Source organism: Vulpes vulpes, chromosome 13, assembly GCF_048418805.1.
Source record: "Vulpes vulpes isolate BD-2025 chromosome 13, VulVul3, whole genome shotgun sequence".
In the NCBI taxonomy this organism is placed as follows: Eukaryota; Metazoa; Chordata; class Mammalia; order Carnivora; family Canidae; genus Vulpes; species Vulpes vulpes.
Genome location: NC_132792.1, coordinates 122,956,849 through 122,975,402, shown reverse-complemented (window position 1 = coordinate 122,975,402; position 18,554 = coordinate 122,956,849). Strand labels below are relative to the sequence as shown.

The window sequence follows — 18,554 nt, the reverse complement described above, 5'->3', positions numbered from 1 at the left end:
GGCGCCTCCTTCAGAGCGTGGCGGGCCCCGCGGGCCTCGGAGCAGGGGGCCCGCGGGGTGGACGCGCCTCCAGCCCTGGGGGCGGGAGAGGAGGGCATTGGTGTCCTCGGGATCCGCCGGCCTCGCCCTTCGCCCCGGGGCTGGAAGTGGGCGGGAGGCTCCGCAGGTTTTCGGGACGCCGTGGCCCTCGTGTTTCCATTTGGTGCTGGCTTGCGAGTCGCTGTGCGCGCGCTTGCTCTTAGCACCATTCGTTGCGCTTGGTTTTCCGACGCGGTCTTTGGCGTGCGGGGCCCTGCCCTCGGCTCGGCGCGGCGCGGCGCGGCCCGGTCCGCCCCACGGCCCCCAGCACACCCGCGGCACCTGCGTTCTTCTGGGGCCCCTCCATCGCGCTCCTCGCTGCACCCTGAGCCCGGAGGAGAGGATCCCGCTGCTGCCACCGCCAACACACAGAGTCGTGACCAAAGAGCTCCTTGGTGTTTTTAGTTTCTTTTACTTTTTCAAAAGAAAGAAATTTCACTGTTAAAATACATTCTTCCTTTTTTTTTTTTTTTTTAATTTTCCTGCCCAACAAATGCAGCTCAAGAAACTTCTTTTGCATTTTGAGGCTCTCCCTAGCTTCCCAGCTGTTTTCCCAGGGAGCCGCAGGGCAGTGACAACCCTGAAGGGGGGCCCCTGAAGGTGCAGCCTACCTACCTGGCCATTCCTAATGCCCAGACTCAGTTCTTGTGGGGAACACACCTTGACCCATCAAAACCTGCATACCACTAATTCCAGCGATTTACTTATTATAAGCCTAAAATGAGTGTTCTTTCCAGAGACTGTGGTTTCTGCCTTGGAGCTCTTGCTTGTTCTTATGTTGATGTTGACAACCCTGCTGTACCCTGGTATTTTGTCATGTGTAATTGCTTAGTCGTTGATGGGAAACTTTTTATAATGGAATTCTCCATAGAGGGGAAATCAGGACAGTCATCTACTCAGTATCCAAACGATTGTAAAATATTTTACACAGGGTTATTGTTGGCATATTGCTTAAGTTAGATTTTTTTTCAAGGTAACTGAGGTTTTTTCTATCAATCTGTAGCATTAACTCCATTTTTCTCCTAGCCTTTTCTTTTCTTTCTTTAACCTGTTTTTTTTTTTAAAAATTATTTATTTATTCATGAGAGACACGCAGAGAGAGAGGGGGGGGGGGGGAGGGGGCAGAGACACAGGCAGAGGGAGAAGCAGGCTCCATGCAGGGAGCCTGACATGGGACTCGATCCTGGGACTCCAGGATCACGCCCCGGGCTGAAGGCGGTGCTAAACCACTGCGCCACCTGGGCTGCCCTTAACCTAGTTTTAACAAGTTTTAGTTCTTGTCTGTATATTTAGTAAATCTGCCATCCCTGATTACTATACAAAGAAGATCTGGAAGATCTAATACTGTATCAGAATTTGCTTCAGACGATTTATTTCTTATTCCAGGAAGACCGACTCTCCCGTCTGAAGTTGGAATAATAATTTGTGACATCACGAATCCAGCCTCACTAGATGAAATGGCTAAACAGGCAGCAGTTGTCCTCAACTGTGTGGGACCAGTAAGTCATTCACCCTGTTTTGTGTGGGAACAAACAATGTATTCATTTCCAGCAGTATCTGGTATTTGATATTCCAGAGGAACATAAGGACAGGCGACAGAAGAGTTGGTTCAGGGCTTCAACCCCATGAGGGGGAGTTTTCACTGCTTGTGAGGAGCCAGTGGATGTGACCAGAGTCTCCTGAGAGAGACACAGGCTCTCTGTGACACCATCTCAGGGATTGTGTCCTGGTTTGTTAATTGGCAGCTATCATTGGCCAGCCTTTTTTTTTTTTTCTTACTGCACGCTTCTTAAGTAAAAAATGTTGAGCATGTACCCCTGATATGTTTTTATTTATTGATAAATGATATTCCTGTATTATTTATAAACTAAATACTTATTGAATATTCATTATATGTAAAACTGCTCTGGTGTAGGTACCTGAGACAGAAGGGTGAACCAAACTGAAACTCCCTCACGGAGCTTACCATCCAGTGGAGGAGACAGAAACATAAAGTTTAGTTGTAGGTAGTGAGAAGCACTTTGAAGAAAAATCAAACCGGATAAGGAGACTGAAGGATTGGCACATCAGTCTCTGTGAGGTGGGTGGCCAGGGAAGGTCTCTGTGAGGACCTCACTTTTGTGTACAGCCCTGAGGGAAGTGAGGAGGCTGAGGTGTGGGAGTATTTGAGGAGCAGGATGTTCCAGGGAAGAGCAGACACGAATGTGAGAGAGGGCAGTGTCAGGGTTTGAGTTTTCTTGTAAGTGCAACGGAGTCTTTGAATGGTTGAAAGCAAGAGCCTGAGCTGATGGGCGGTTTTGTAGTTCTTGTCTTCTGACAGAAAGAAGGCAAGAGGGGGCCAGCAGGGGAATGGTCCAGGCAAGCTGAGCACAGGATGGGGGTGGAAGAGGTGGAGAGAAGCAGTTGGGGTGGGGACAGAGGGTGCTTTGAGGCTAGAGTCCCCCTTTTACTGTTTGTTCTGGATGTGAGGGACACACTCTTGGCCTGTGTCCCAGGGGAATGTCGGTGACATTTACTGACCTGAGGAAGCCATCACAATTGTCAAAACATTTGGAAACTAAGCATCTGGAAGATTGACAATAATGTTTTAAATGAAAGCGGAACGGTTTTTTGATTATCAAGTAAAAATGTATTTAAATTGTTTATTTAGATTAATCTCATTCCTAATTAGCTTTGATTCTGTCTGTGCTCTCTTGCTACAACCGTTCTCTTATGTCCACCCTCGGCCAACCTCCTTGCCCTTCCCACCTCAGTGCTCTGGAAAAATCCAAAACTGGTGTGTGGGTGGGTGGGTAAGTGGGTGTATGGGTGTTATTTATTTATTTGTTTTTCGTTTCAGGGGTAGAGGTCAGTGATTCATGAGTTGCATAGACCACCCCAGTGCTCATTCCATCACGTGCCCTCCTTCATGCCCATCACCCAGTGACCCCATCCCCCCACTCCCTCCCCTGCAGCGACTCTCAGTTTGTTTCTTAGAGTTAAGAGTCTCTTAGGGTTTGTCTCCCTTTCTGTTTTCCTCTTCTTTTGTTTTTCCTTCCCTTCCCTTGTATTCATATGTTTTGTTTCTTAAATTCCACGTATGGGTGAGATCATACAATATTTGTCTCTCTCTGACTTCTTTTTCTTTTATTTTTTTAAAGATGAGGGACACTTATTCATGAGAGACACAGAGAGAGGAGCAGAGACATAGAGGGAGAAGCAGGCTCCCCGAGGGGAGCCCGATGTGGGACTCGATCCCAGAAACTCGGGATCCTGATCTGTGCCAAAGGCAGACATTCAACCACTGAGCACCCAGGTGCCCCTGACTGACTTATTTTGCGCAGCATAACATGTTATCGCAAATGGCAAGATCTCATTCTTTCTGATGGCTGAGTAATATTCCGTTGTGTATCTACCACCTCTTCATCCACTCATCTGTCGCTGGAAATCTGGGCTTTTTCTATAGTTTGGCTATTGTGGATGTTGCTGCTGTAAACAGTGGGTGCAGGTGCCCCTTTGAATCTCCAAAACTGGTTTTTCCGGTTATACCAACCCTGTGTACCTTACCTGAACTTGAACCCCCATTAGCCAGTAATCTAGTAGCCCTGGAGACCTGTGCATCCCCTTGCTGCGGGTCCTGCTTTAAATAGTGGTTTCAGGCCTCAGCACCTCTAGCAGCCCTGCTCTCCCAGACCTGTCTTTCTCTGACTGTCTGAAGCAGCTTTGTGTCTTCTTTTTCTTCATGTTTTCAGTATCCTGTTCCTCTTTCCTCACTGATCTGATAATTTTGCTTTTTTGTTTTGTTTTTTTGCTTTGGCAATGGAAGCTGTCAAGAGAGAATTTCTCCAGTTGCATACTATATTACCCTGACTCTGCCTTACCTGTTTTGAGAAAAGACTGCCCCTGCTCCTCACAGGTGCAGGATTTGAGGACCTCATGTTGACATTTTTATCACATTCTCCCTCTTTACTGATCTGTTTCTGTGCCCCGTTTTTAGCAAAACTCCTTGAAAGTGTTCTTTCTCCTTCCTACGTCCACTTTCTCAGCTCCTATTCCATCCTAAACCACTGTTGCCAGGCCTCTGCACATCTCCCTGGTCTGCTTTGCCCCTCGCCATCTCTTGGTTCTCACCTTGATCCAAGCTCCTGGTATTTACCCTCCTCGATTGCGTCTTCCTGCATGTGGTTTCTGAGGTCTGGCCCTTCCCTGGTTTTCCACCTGCCTACCAGCTCTGTCCCTGTCCTTTCTGTTTGGTCTTCTCATCCTCTTCTAAGTACCAGAGGCTCAGAGCTCAAGCCTTACAAACTCTTCTCTGTTTACACTCTCCAAGCTGGTTTTTTAAAAAAATTATTAGTATTGTAATAAAGTGTACATAACCTACATAACCAAAATGACCATTTTAACCATTTCTAAGTGTCCCAATTCGATGGCATTTGGTACATTGGGAGTGTCCTGTAATCCTCACCATCTTATCTTCAGAACTTGGCATCATCCCAGAAAGAAGCTCTTAACTGGGTCAGGTTTGTTTTTGTTTGTGTTTTTTTAAAGAAATCTTTGTGCTTCCTACTTTACCATTTTGGGCCAGCATTTTTTTTTTTTTAATTTTTTTTTTTTTTTAATTTATGATAGTCATACAGAGAGAAAGAGAGAGAGGCAGAGATACAGGCAGAGGGAGAAGCAGGCTCCATGCACCGGGAGCCCGATGTGGGATTCGATCCCGGGTCTCCAGGATCACGCCCTGGGCCAAAGGCAAGCGCCAAACCGCTGCGCCACCCAGGGATCCCTGGGCCAGCATTTTTTAACAGTATTTAACAATACCAACATTCGGTAGTGTAAATCAGTTTAGTGAGTTGAGGCTCAACATTAAAAAGAAAACAATCAGATGAAACTAAAATAGAAAATAGGCTGAATTACTCATAATATAGATCAGTTAGATATATTTGTATACTGGCTACTATGTGAAATGGATTTCTCAGCAGGGGTTGTGGTCAAAAAAACATTTTGAATGCCATCTGTATGCTGATGATGCCTGTGTTATCTCCAGTGAGGACTGCCCCTGGACTTCAGGTTGGTAGCTCCATTTACCCTCTTAATGTTTCTCCTTGGGTTGTTCACAGGCATCTGAGTCTCTAAGTTTTTGCCCCCAAACCTCCTTCCTAGGCTCTCCTGGGATTGTCATTTTAACTTTGCCAGTTAGGATCGTTACCTGCTTTTTTGTTTGTTCTTAACTATTTGTCCATTTTGTGAAGGTTTGTTTAGTTAAAAACCAAATGATACCTGTAAAACTATCTAGGCATGTGTTAAGCATTAGATTGAAATATACTGGAAATGAATGAGAGTGTCACTGGGGCCCCCTTTGTGTATGGGACTCTCCTAGGCTGCCCTCAGGATCCCTTTTGTAGCTTCCATTCAACACGTGACTACTTCCCATGGCCCAGGGAACATGCTGAGGTCAATTCATGTATTCACTATTAATAAAACTTCCTCTTTTTCTTTGTGTTTCCTATAAAAAGTAACACAAATAAATATACTGATATTTATTTCCACAGCTAACCCCTGGGTTAGAAGCTATAAGTTAATTGGCTTCACTGGGGAGAAATATCTTCTCTGAGATCAAGGATTGTTACTGTTTGCCCATTTATCTCATAAAAGTACAAGAGTAGAAGTAGGAAAAAAAAAACCAATACGTGTTAATATAGGGACGTTAGTGCATTAGTGCAGAAGCCTCAACCTCAGGTTGTCCCGAGGAGAGGCAGGCCAGCTGAGACAGAATACAGTGTGGGCAATGGGAGTACTGTGGCGAATAGGGAAGCGTATACTCTTTCCAGAAGGAGTTGTTATTTCCTAAAGCTCATAATGCTTTACTGCGTGTACCAGTACTTCTAGAAAAGATGAGTAGTGATCAGGCTGTAGCTTACTAGCTGAGCACGAGAAGTTAACCCAAGGCCAGACAGCTGGCACAGGAGGGGCCAGGAGCAAACCCTGCAACCCCGAGCAGGGGAGGGGACTCCACGTAGTGGAAGATGAAGAAACAGCACGTTTAGGAAATGACTGGGAGGTTAGAGCTGCCAGGATATGGGGATTAAGGGGTTGTGGTGTGACCCGATGCTTTTTTGTGAGATACTGAGAGGTTTATACTTTATTATTATTTTTATTTTTAAACATTTTTATTTATTTATAATAGTCACAGAGAGAGAGAGAGAGAGAGGGGCAGAGACACAGGCAGAGGGAGAAGCAGGCTCCATGCACTGGGAGCCCGACGTGGGACTCGATCCCGGGTCTCCGGGATCGCGCCCTGGGCCAAAGGCAGGCGCCAAACCGCTGCGCCACCCAGGGATCCCTACTTTATTATTATTATTATTATTATTATTATTATTATTATTATTATTTGGTTTATACTTTATACTGTAGTGAATACAGGCACTGCAGACCTAGTGAAGGATTCTGAGAGAGAGATGTAGATATCTGTGCGTGTGTTATATACACATTATGGAAGCAAAGGTGACATCAGATTTTTATTTTAGGATAATAATTTGGTGTTTCTCTAGAGATGGAGCTACCTAGGCTGCAGTGAAGCCTGTTACTATGTGTAGTAAATCACATGAGCGGCGGTAAGGGTGTGAATTTAGATTTGGATGTGTAGAGGGGAGGAGACTGATTCGGTAAAACTTGGCGACTTCCAGGGTAGGTGGAGTCAAAAACAGCTTCTAGGTTTCTCACTTGAACTTTGTGGAGAGTGATGTCATTTATAGTAACAAAAAACTTTCTCCTCTTCTTGTTTTTGTTTTTTTGGCTAGAAATACCAGTAGCCCCCATGTCCATTGGCCCTCTTGTCTGTCTAATCGGCAAGCCCAGTCATTTCTGCCTCTTTAATAATCTCATCCTTGCTCTAGAGCCATCCCCATCATTTCTTACCAGCTATGGGTTTCGTTTTCTAGCATGGCAGGCAGAGTAATGTGTGTTTTTATAAGCCTAACACCACTGTCTTATTTAAAATTCTCTAGGGGAGCCTAGTAACCCAGAAAAGTTCAGTCTTGCTAGCATGATGCTAATGATCCTTCCTGACCTGGCCCCCATGTTGCTTTCCAGGCCTGTCTCCTGTCACTCTCCTTTCAACTATGCTGTGCTTCAGATATCCTTACCCTTTTTCACACCTTTACATATACTTGTACTTTTATTTGGATTTTTCTTTTCCTGGCATATCCTTATTCTGCAGAATTCAATTCAAATGAATTACCTGTTCTATAAAACTTCCTGTTTGGTTTTCAGTTAGAGGTTAGCACACTTTGCTCTGATTCCACTGAGTCTTTGTTTACACCGTGAGAAGTGGCATGGCTCAGTCATGTGATTTTCTCAATTTATCTTTTGACTACTTTATTAATATTTGATTCTTAGTAACCAGGACTATACTTGCAAAACTCAATGGCATTTCATTTGTTTAAACTTGCTAAGTAAGGGGCACCTGGGGGGTTCAGTCAGTTCACTGTCCAACTCTTGATTTCAGCTTAGCTCATGATCTTGGGGTCCTGAGATCGAGCCCCACATTGGGCTCTGCACTCAGCGAACAGTTAGCGTGAAATTCTCTCTCTCCCTTTTGTTCTACCTCCACCCCCGCCATGTGCTCATTTTCTCTCCTTCTCTCGAATAAATAAATCTTTAAGCTTGCTAAACTATTGGCTTTCTTTATTCCCCCAGTATCGGTTTCATGGAGAACCTGTGATAAAAGCATGTATTGAAAATGGAACCAGCTGTATTGACATCTGTGGAGAACCTCAGGTATGTAAAATGAAAAAGAGAAAATGGAATTAACAAGTCAAATTCTTGTTGAAGTGGAAAATATTTAGTGCAGTCTTACAGACCTGTTTTTCGAAGTTGATGACCCGTTCCTGATGTTAAGAGGTGGTGTTCTGTTGATGGCTTGAAGTAGAGTGTGATGGTCAGGTCTTTTCTTTGGTTTTCTTGAAATTTTTCCTCCTTAGCACCTCATTAACTCCAGGTCTTTTGTATGTAGAATGTGTTGATTTCTATAGCTGCTGCATGTTGTGCATGGAATTAATTAAAAATGGTGTGCTATGTATAAATTCTTAGAATCTTACTTTTGTAACTTTTTCATAGCGAAATCCCTTTCTGTAATCACATACTTTACAACATTAGAGAAAAGGCAGTGTAAAATCCTCCAAATTTAAACATTTTAGGTATTCACCCTTGAGGGCTGACTGCATGCCTGACGCTCTACTAATAAAGCATTTTTTTGCGATCTGAATGTTCCACATCCCTATAAAGTTAGTATTGTCTTTCCTATTTTGTGGATGAGGAAATTGAAGCTGAGGAAGGTTAAGTCGTGCAGCTCCAGGGCCTGCCACCACTATGTAGAAGAATCAGGTTGCCTGGTCGCAGGAAGTAGAGTTTCAGTAAGCTCCAAGCTACCCCAGCTCCTCAAAAACCACAGTCTCCTCTGTCCCTGCAGTCTCTACTGTTTATCATCACCAATGTGCCAATATAGCATACTGGAAAATGCTAAGGAAGTGTGAATTACCAAAATTGGTTCAAGAAGAGGTAGGAAACTTGAATGAAAGCAAAACCAGTTCCTGTCTTATTTTGGAAAAAAAAAATCCCAAGGCAAAGAAAATGATGAAACATTTCTATGATATCCTGTAAACTACAATAAAAGTGGTATCAAAATCTAATAAAGATCCAGACTACATAAAGAACTCTAACTTGGGAATAGTACAAATTCAAAAAACCCAATTAAAAATGAGCAAGGGGATGAGTAGAGACAAATGTCCTGTGCAAAAGAATTCCAAAGACCTTGTGTAACTCCACCCTTGAGGTGGGGAACATGACTCACCACCATGTTTGTGTGCCAGACGTAGTTACTCCCAGAGAGAAGAGTATGGAAGGGAGGGGAAACAGAGAGCTTTATAGTGATGGAACCTGGCAAATACTACCTCAGGTAGGTGTTCAGGGCCACCATCAACACTGATAAGTCATGGTGATGGTACATACCCTTGATAGAATGTCATGAAATGGCCTTTACCCCTGTGGTCTCCCCTCCTCAAAGCTGTAACCCCAGTCTAGTCATGAGAAAAATTCCAATAGAGGAGCATGCTACAGAATACCTGATCAAAAGTCCTCAAAATTCTCACAGTCCTCAAAAACAAGGAGAGTCTGGGAGACCATCACAACCAAGAGGAGCCTAGGTATACATGATGGCTAAATGGAATGTGGGATCTTGGGGGAGAAAAAGGACATTAGGTAAAAACTAATGAAATCTGGGTAAACTGTGGACTTTAGCTAATGACAGCGTTATCAGTATTAGTTCATTAATTATAACAAATGTTAATGTAAGAGCTTTAACAATAGGAGAAACTGGGTTGGAGTACATGCACACTCCCCACTACTCAAATTTTCTGTGAACCTAAAACTGTTCTAGAAGTAATTTGTGGGACGCCCGGGTAGCTCAGCGGTTTGGCGCAGCTTTCAGCCCAGGGCCTGATCCTGGAGACATGGGATTGGGTCCTACGTCGGGCTCCCTGCATGGAGCCTGCTTCTCCCTCTGCCTGTGTCTCTGCCTCTCTCTGTGTCTCTAATGAATAAATAAAAATCTTTAAAAAAAATAAAAGTAATTTGTAAAGACAGTGGATTTGAACATCCCCTTTCCTACCACTTCTTTATCCTAAATCTGTGTGTGTGTGTGCACACGCATGTGTGCGAAGATCCGTGTGTGTGTGTGTGTGTGTGTATGTGCGGAGACCCACTTCTGTAATTCCCTCTGAGTAATACGATTTGGGTTATGTTTTCTCGCTCTCTTTGTATGTTTTTGTATATTTAGGTTTTCATAATAGATACTACTTTTGCATATAAAAGTCATTCTGAAAAAGTTAATAGTGTCATTAAGTCAGATCAGCCTGTGTATCACACTACTTGGCACATTGTAGATACACAGTAAATATTTACCTAATAAGTGAAAAACATTTTCACAGTTACTTTTTCACTATAAAGTCATATTGGTTAGCATTTTCATAATGTAATTGGTTTGTCTTTTAAGGTCTGTCATTTAATGCTGATTTAAATGTTTCTGTGTAGCTCTGATCCAGAATTTTGTCCTGAATCTTTTAGTTTCTGGAGTTAATGTATTGGAAGTATCATGAGAAAGCTGCAGAAAAAGGGGTTTATATCATCGGAAGCAGTGGCTTTGACTCCATTCCAGCAGATCTGGGCGTAATATATACCAAAAATAAGATGAACGGTAATTATCAATCAATAAGCAGTAATTGAATTCATGAAGCATTCTGTATTTTTGAAAATATGGGTGTTGGCAAGGATGTGGAGGAAAAGGACCTCTAATGTACACTTGATGAGAATACAAACTGGTGCAGCCACTTGGAAAACAGTAGGGAGGTTCCTCAACAGTTTGAAAATAGAACTAATCTACCATCCAGCAATTGCACTGCTAAATATTTACCCAGAGAATACAACAGTAAATCAAAGAGATACATCCACCCCTATTTACTGCAACATTATCTACAACAGCCAAGATATGGAAGCAGCCCCAGTGTCTGTCAATTGATGAATGGCTAAAAAAGTGATATATGTGCACACATATACACACTTCAGCTGTAAAAAAGCATGAGATCTTGCCATTTGCAACAACATGGATGGAGCTGGAGAGTATTATGCTAAGAAGTAAGTTAGAGAAAGACATACCATATGATCTCACTCATGTGAGATTTAAGACACAAAGAGGGGAAAAAGGAGACAAACCAAGAAATAGACACTTAACAACAGAGAACACATTGATGGTCATTAGAGGAGGATCCAGGCAGATGGGTGAAAGAGGTGATGGTGATTAAGGGGTGTACTTGTCATGATGAGTACCAGGTAATTAAAATAAAAACTTAAAAAAAAAGGAGATAATGGGTAATAGCAATAGATATACAATTTGAAATATTCAGGACTATACTTGCAAAACTCAGGCTAATAATGAGTTTTCAATAATTTGAAAGAAAAGAAAGACATCTGCAGGATTACTAAGCTTCCGGAGTTGAAATGCCAGCTCTACTCTCCACTGAGAAAATGAACAGAGTTCTGTGTCTTAACAGATATTATGCTCTTCTTGAAAGCTTTTTGATGTAAATAATACCAGTTTAGAAATAAAAATCCTTTATCTTAAAAAAATGGAAAAAAATCAGTGTTATGGTAAACAGTGGAAGTTACTAATGTCATGCATATTTTAAAAGGGTCCATTTAGAAAATGACATGAAACAGATAACTCCAGTGTCATATAAACTGTTCTAGAGCTTAAAAATATGGGAAGTATTTCAGTTTATATTGAAAAGTTAACTCAAAGTAAAGCCCCAGATAGCACCAGAAAAAAAAGAAAGCTACAAATTGGTTTTGCTTTGTGAAATTAGTAGTCAAAAAGTGCTAAATAAAATTTTAATAAATATTCAATGGAATTTTAAAAGAATAATATATCAAGACCAAGGTTTATTAGGAAATTATATAATCATCAATCAGACTATCAAAGATGAAAAGCTAGATGCTCATCTCAGTACATGATTTGAAAATTTATGCCATTTACTGATTGCAGATTTTTAGGAATTTAGGAATAGAAAACTTTATTAACATAATAGATGCTGGAAAGCAGTAGCCAATATCATACTCAGTGAGGAACACTAGAACCATTCCAAAGAGAACATGAATTGAACATCTTTCTTTTTTTTTTTTAAGATTTTGTTTATTTATTTATGAGAGACAGAGAGAGGCAGAGACACAGGCAGAGGGAGGAGAAGCAGGCTCCCTCTGGGGAGCCCGATGTGGGACTAGATCCCAGGACCCTGGGATCACACCCTGAGCCAAACAAAGGCAGACGCTCAACCACTGAGCCACCCAGGCATCCCAGAACGTCCTTTTTTTTTTTAAGGTTTATTTATTTGAGAGAGAGAGTTTGCATGTGCAGTTGCATGCACGCCAAGGGGGGAGGGGTGGAGAGAGAGGGAGAGAGAGTCCCAAGCAAACTCCACGCTAAGTGCGGAGCCCAACTCAGGATTGATCCTAGGACCCTGAGAGGCCTGAGCTGAAACCAAGAGTGAGTTGCTTAACTGACTGAGCCACACAGGTGCCCCCGGAACTGAACATCTTTAAAATATAGTCTTCACGTCATGGACATGGTAGATCCCCATTTATCAAAAAATACTTTTAAGTTTCTAAAGTTCAGCTATTTTCTTCATGATGGTTTTACATATTTCTTACTAAGACTTTTTAGATATTTGGTAGTTTCTGTTACTTTGAATATACCTTCTTTTCAGGGAGAAATATTACTTTAAGACTTGTTTAAAAACTTTGTTTTCAAATACTGAATGCTAAGAGTGAGTGTTTTAGCAAGTGCCCCAACTGATTGGTACAAGTGGCCCACGTCTTATTGTGGTGGTCCATGTTCTTTCTGTGGCTAGGTTAGATCACAGAGCCATAAATCCAGGTTGCATTCTCTGAGAAACTTCAGAATCATCTCAGGGAATTATAGGTCGTGATCTAGGTGTTTGTCAGTGGTCACCTAGTGACATTTAGGTGATTGTGGTTCTCATCATTGCTGATGATGTGACTCTTCATTCTCTTTCTCAGGGTCAGCTTTCTAAGGCCCCATGATTTAGTCGTCTTTTGGAATTAAAACTAGAAACACCAGTTCTTAAGAGATCGCTGTACTTTATTTTATCAGATCTTGATAATTTGCCCATATGTTTTTTTTGTCTTACTGCTCTTGAGAAACTCCATGATTAATTAACCACTATGCCTGTGTATTAGTCCTTGTGGTTGATTTCTCTGTTTCTGGCTTTGGTTTTTCTGTTGTTATTTACACTTATTTTTATTTCATTTTAACAGCTTTATTTTAAGTAGTTTATAAGCCATCACAGAGGCCATCTCACTAAGTTTTCTGTATATTCGTTGTAAACAACTACTACTAAGCCTTCTTGAAAGCACTTTTACTGGAAAGCAGAATTCATCCCACAGATGTAATTTTGAGAACTGTGTGCTGATGGCCTTCCAGGGTGAATGAGTGAGCTAAATTGTTGCCTTGTTGGAAGAGATTTATAGTATTAGTTTCAATACTAGAAAATATTTTGCCAGTACTAGCACTTAGACTTTATTCTAACCTACTCTTTCTGACAATTTACCTGGCTTTAACTGGTAAAGTTATGTTTCATAAGTCTGTTTTCAGTAATAAAACTATTACCAGTATAGATTTTTCTGACTATATCAGCTGTAGGCTTGGTAAAAACGGTCCCAAGAAATAGGAATAATTTGAGGTGCCTGTGTGGCTTAGTTAGTTAAGCATCTGCCTTCAGCTTAGGTCATGATCTCAGGATCCTGGGATCAAGTCCTGCATTGGCCTTCCTTCTCAACAGAGGAGTCTGTTCCTTCCTCTGTCCTTCCCCTACCTGTTCATGCTCTCTCTCTCTCTCTCTCTCTCTCAAATAAGTAGATAAAATCTTTTTAAAAATGGGAATAATTTATTACTGCATATCTTAGTTACATAGATTTTATTTAATTTTACTTTTACTGTTCTCTTACTCTTTTAGGTACCTTGACTGCTGTGGAAAGTTTCCTGACTATACATTCCGGACCTGAGGTTAGTTTTTCTGTTTCTCAGGTATTTCTTAAAGTTAACAGAAAAAACATTTTGGAAATGATATATGCCTCCTAAAACAGATTAACATGAATTAAATATCACATATATTTGTAATTTTTAAGGTGTGAAAGTCACTATGTTTAATTTTAAAAAGTAAAGATGGTAGATTGCTGGTAATTACTCAGACTTAAAATAGAATTTTGTTAAAAACAACTGCACAATTCACTGTGTCAGATGAGTTACACCAAAATATCTCTCCTTGTTGTGTAATAAATGTTGTCCACCAAGACAATTGTCACCTTAGTGCAAGTCAGGGCACTTGTGTTCTCTCTGTTGCTGTCGTGGCCATAAAAGAAATGGATGATGAGTCACTGAATGTGTAGTGTACTTGGGAACATGAGACCTGAGATGGTCGCATTCCTGGAGGCCCATGTTTATGATAGGACTTTCATTGCCAGTTGTATCTGAACCAATTCTATGTCTACATGTGAGCCTCCGCCTGTATTTGTTCTCCTTAAAATACATTCATCCAACAACAACAACAACAAGGTAGTGTGACACAGAAATGAAGATGCAAACCTAATGTAGCTTGGCAGGAAATAGAGATTTTAAAGAGATAGGGTGAAATACTGTAGGAAAATCCAGTTGGAAGGCCAGAGGTAAGAGCTGTCAGGAGAAGCTGTCACATGGACTGAGTGTCAGAGGTTGGTGCCTTGGAGCTTGGGAACAGAAGAGGGAGGAGTATGATCAGGATGTAGCTGTTGGATGTTATATGGCATGTTTGGGTAAGAGTAATGGTTCTGGTCATCTAGGTTGTGGTTTTAGGTTAATAAAGAACTATATAAAACAGGGTAAAATTCGTGATTACAGAGAGTGTCCACTGGAGTATGAGAATTAAAGGAACTGATAGTTGGCCTCAGTAATTTGGGAATGTCTCCTAGAGGCCTTGCTGAGTTTAGCCCTAAGAAGGGAAGAGCATTTGGAAGATCAGAGGCAATCACCTCAGCAGAGGCTCAGAAGCAAGAGTGAGAGATATGCTTGGATGTCTGGGGAGCATGCATAAATACCTAGCTCCACCCAGTTTAAACCAGCAACATGCAGAGGAATTTACTGATTTGAATAACCACATGTCTGCAGGTGAATAAATAGTGTGGCTGGATTTGGATGTTCCAATGGTATTATCAGAGCTTTTTTCCCTGTTTCCTCTATCATTTCTTTCGGGTTCCTCTGTGTAGGCTCAGCACAGCAGGGAAGGTGCTGGCAGTCTCAGGTATACATTGTCCTTATGTTCCCAATTTCCTGGGAACAGGTAGCAGAGTTGTATCAAATGACAAGAAAGATCAGTTAAGTATTAGGCCATGTGGCTATTCTTGAGCCCTGCAGGATGACCTGGTGTGATGGGAGTAGTCAGATTGCCTAGGCCTGGGTTATAGGCCTCTGGGGGGCAGGGGGTCCAGAGAGTCAGGCCTGTGTCCAACATGGAACTAGTTCCAGATAGGAAAGAGTGTTTTATAAGCAGATGTTGCAGTAGAGGATTGCAGGGAATTGGCACAGGACTGACAAAACCCAGATGTCCACAACAGGGAGACCATGAGAAAATTGGTAGAATAGAAAAGAGGCTTCTTTTGAAGAAGCAGCAGGAGATGCAATTGGAAAGATGAGGTGATATAACAAAGGTGTCTTCCCTTTACTAGAGGGATGAAAAAGCCATTGAGTGAATGATTTTTGCCAGGAAGCCTTCCTAGAGTTTTTGTGAGTACAGATTTTGAAGCTGGACTGCCTGGGCTTGAATTCTGGCTCTGTCACTTACCAGTGATGTGACTGTGGGCAAGTATGCTACACTTATCTTCAGGGCACCTCATTTCCTTTATCCGTAAAAGGAGATGGTAATAGTATCTACTTCATATGGTCTCTGTGAGAGAGTGAGGACTAAATTAGTGAATATAAATCAGAACAGTAGTTGGCAGTTAGCAAATTGCTCAGTAAATGTTTTAAATATTATTTTTATTATTTGAGCTTTAAGTTGGGGCTTAGTTCAGGAGAAGAGAGTTGAAGCATCCATACCAGTGCAGCTCCCTCTCTCATTCCTCTTAAAAGCAAAATACACAGCCTGAATTTTACAAGGATGGGACAGATTCTGTGTATCCCTAGTCACTGATTGTTCTCCTGCCCCTCCTTATCTTTCTCTTCCCCTAGAGATTTTTTATTTTACATAAAAAATTGTACCATAGACCATATGCTTGGTTATCAAGCAAGACTCACAGAATTTCAAAGGATCAAAATCATATACTGTGAAACAGGCCTGTCTAGTAGGTCTTCCCACAATGATGGAAATGTATGTGTGCTGTGTAGTGGCTTATGTATTGACTGTTGTAGCTCTAGGCAGGTCACCCCATGGCCTTTTATTTATTTAATTTTTTAAAGATTTATTAGAGCAAGTGAGCACACAGTTGGGGAGTCATGCGCCTTTTTGTTTCTGTAAGGTTGGTAGTAATGTTCTTTCTTTCATTCCATATTTTAGTAATTTGAATGCTTTGTCAGTCTGGCACCAAGTTTGTCAATTTGGTTGATTTCTTCAAAGAAATTTGATTTCATTGATTTTTGCTATTTTTCTATTCTGTTTCATTTATTTACATTCTAGTCTTTATTATTGCTAGACACAGAATTAATACAAAAATCAGTTGCATTTCTCTATACCAGCTACAGTTAGGAAATGAAATTTTAAAAAAATGACCATTCTTATTAGCATAGAAAAAATTAAGTACCTAAGAATGGTAATAGAAAAATGTGCAATGTTTCTGTGGATAAAACTATAACACATGATTGGAAACCTTAAGGAAAACAAGTAAGTGGAAGGATCCACTATAATCTTGATTAGGGGGACTCAATTTTGTTACAGTGTCAGTTTTCCTCAAATTGTTTTATAATCCCATGTAATTCCAATCAGAATCTGAAACAGGTTTTTGTTTGTTTGTTTTGCTTTGTTATGGTGTGCAAGTTGACAAGCTAATTCTAAAATATTTATGGAAACGCAGAGGGCTGAGAATAATCGAGACATTCTTGAAGTGAAAAAGGTAGAAAGATGCTCTTGGATATCAAGACTTACTTAATTAGCAGTGGGACATCAGGCCTGGAACGGAGGAGAGAGCTCAATGTAGTTCATGCATGTGTGAGCACTTGATTTTTGGGAATGGGGCTTTTTAGGAGATGATGCTGGGACCACTCAATATCCAAGTGGAGAGAAATGAAATTGAATTCATGCTTTGCACTATGTACAAAAATCAGGTTTAGGTGAATTACCCACCTACGTGCAAAAAGCAACACAGTGAAGCTTCTAGAAGATGACATGTATTTCATGGCCTCTGGGTTAGGAATTACTTTTTTCCTCTCACACACACATATATTTTATTGTTTTTTTAATGAGGTATAATTGACATATAATATTTAATTAGTTTGAGGTGTACAACAGAATGATTTGATATTTATGTATACTGCAGTATATTGTAAAACGATTACCACAATAAATCTAGTTAACGTCTATCTCCATACATACTTGGAAATTTGTTTTTCTTGTGATGATTTTTTTTTTTTTTTAGTAGGCCTACCATGCCCAGTGTAGAGTGCAACACAGGGTTTGAACTCACAGCCCTGAAATCAAGCCCTGGAGCTGAGACCAAGAGCCTGATGCTTAACCATCTGAGCCACCCAAGCACCCCCTTGTGATGAAAATTTTTAAGCTTCTCTCTTAGCAACTTTCACATATGCAATATAGTATTAACTATTGTCACCAGGCTGTATTGAATGGTTTGTAAAAGAGACACGAAAGGCATTAGATATAAAGAAAAAGTGATAAATTTCTGTACATTTAAAATTGAGAATATCTGTTTATAAAAAGATACCATTTAGAAAATGGAAAGGCCAGCTGTAGAGCAGGAGTTATTTTTTTCCTTTTTTTTAAGTTTTTAATTTTAATTTCAGTGTAGTTAACATACAGTATTATATTAATTTCAGGTGTATGACATAGTGATTCCACACTTCCATACATTACCTGCTGCTCAACATGACAGGTGCACTCTTTAATCCCCATCATCTGTTTCACCCATCCCCCACCTGCCCGCCTCTGGTGACCAGCAGTATGTTCTCTAGAGTTAAGAGTCTGTTTCTTAGTTCCTCTCTGCCTCTTTTTTCCCTTCACTTGTTTTCTTTCTTAAATTCCACCTGTGAGTGAAATCATTTGCTATTTGTCTTTCTCTGACTGACTTACTTCGCTTAGCATAATACTCTCTAGCTCCATCCATATTGTTGGAAATGGCAAGAGGTTTTTTTTTTTTTTTTTTTGGCTAAAGTGTATGAGTATATCCTCTTTATCCACTCATCTATCAGTGGACAATTGGGTTGCTTCCAGTTTTTGGCTATTGTAGATGATGCTGCAATAAACATCAGGTGCATGTATCCCTTTGAATTCATGTTTTTGTATTCTTTGTGTGAATACCCACTAGTGTGATTGCTGGATCATAGGGAAGTTCTATTTTTAACTTTTTAAAAAAGATTTTATTTATTTATTTATGAAAGACACATAGATAGGCAGACACAGGCAGAGGGAGAAGCAGGTTCCATGCAGGGAGCCCAACGTGGGACTTGATCCCGGGACTCCAGGATCACGCCCTGGGCCAAAGGCAGGCGCTGAACTGCTGAGACACCCAGAGATCCCCTCTATTTTTGAAGAACCTCCATACTGTTTTCCAAGTGGCTGCACCAGTTTGCATTCCCATCAACAGAGCACAAGGGTTCCTTTTTCTCTGCATCCTTGCCAACACCTATGGCTTCTTGTGTTGTTGATTTTGGCCATTCGGCCAGGTGTGAAATG

The 18,554-nt window shown here is 41.1% G+C and overlaps 1 protein-coding gene across 1 annotated transcript in view; it reads left to right on the top strand.

Annotated features, from left to right (window-relative positions):
* SCCPDH (saccharopine dehydrogenase (putative)) overlaps nucleotides 1-18,554 on the top strand; it is a 39,524-nt gene that overhangs the window by 548 nt on the left and 20,422 nt on the right. The window contains exons 2-5 of the mRNA XM_026003422.2: nucleotides 1,465-1,577; nucleotides 7,753-7,833; nucleotides 10,177-10,306; nucleotides 13,638-13,687. Coding sequence (XP_025859207.2) covers nucleotides 1,465-1,577; nucleotides 7,753-7,833; nucleotides 10,177-10,306; nucleotides 13,638-13,687 — 374 coding nt within the window. The remainder of the gene's footprint in view (nucleotides 1-1,464; nucleotides 1,578-7,752; nucleotides 7,834-10,176; nucleotides 10,307-13,637; nucleotides 13,688-18,554) is intronic.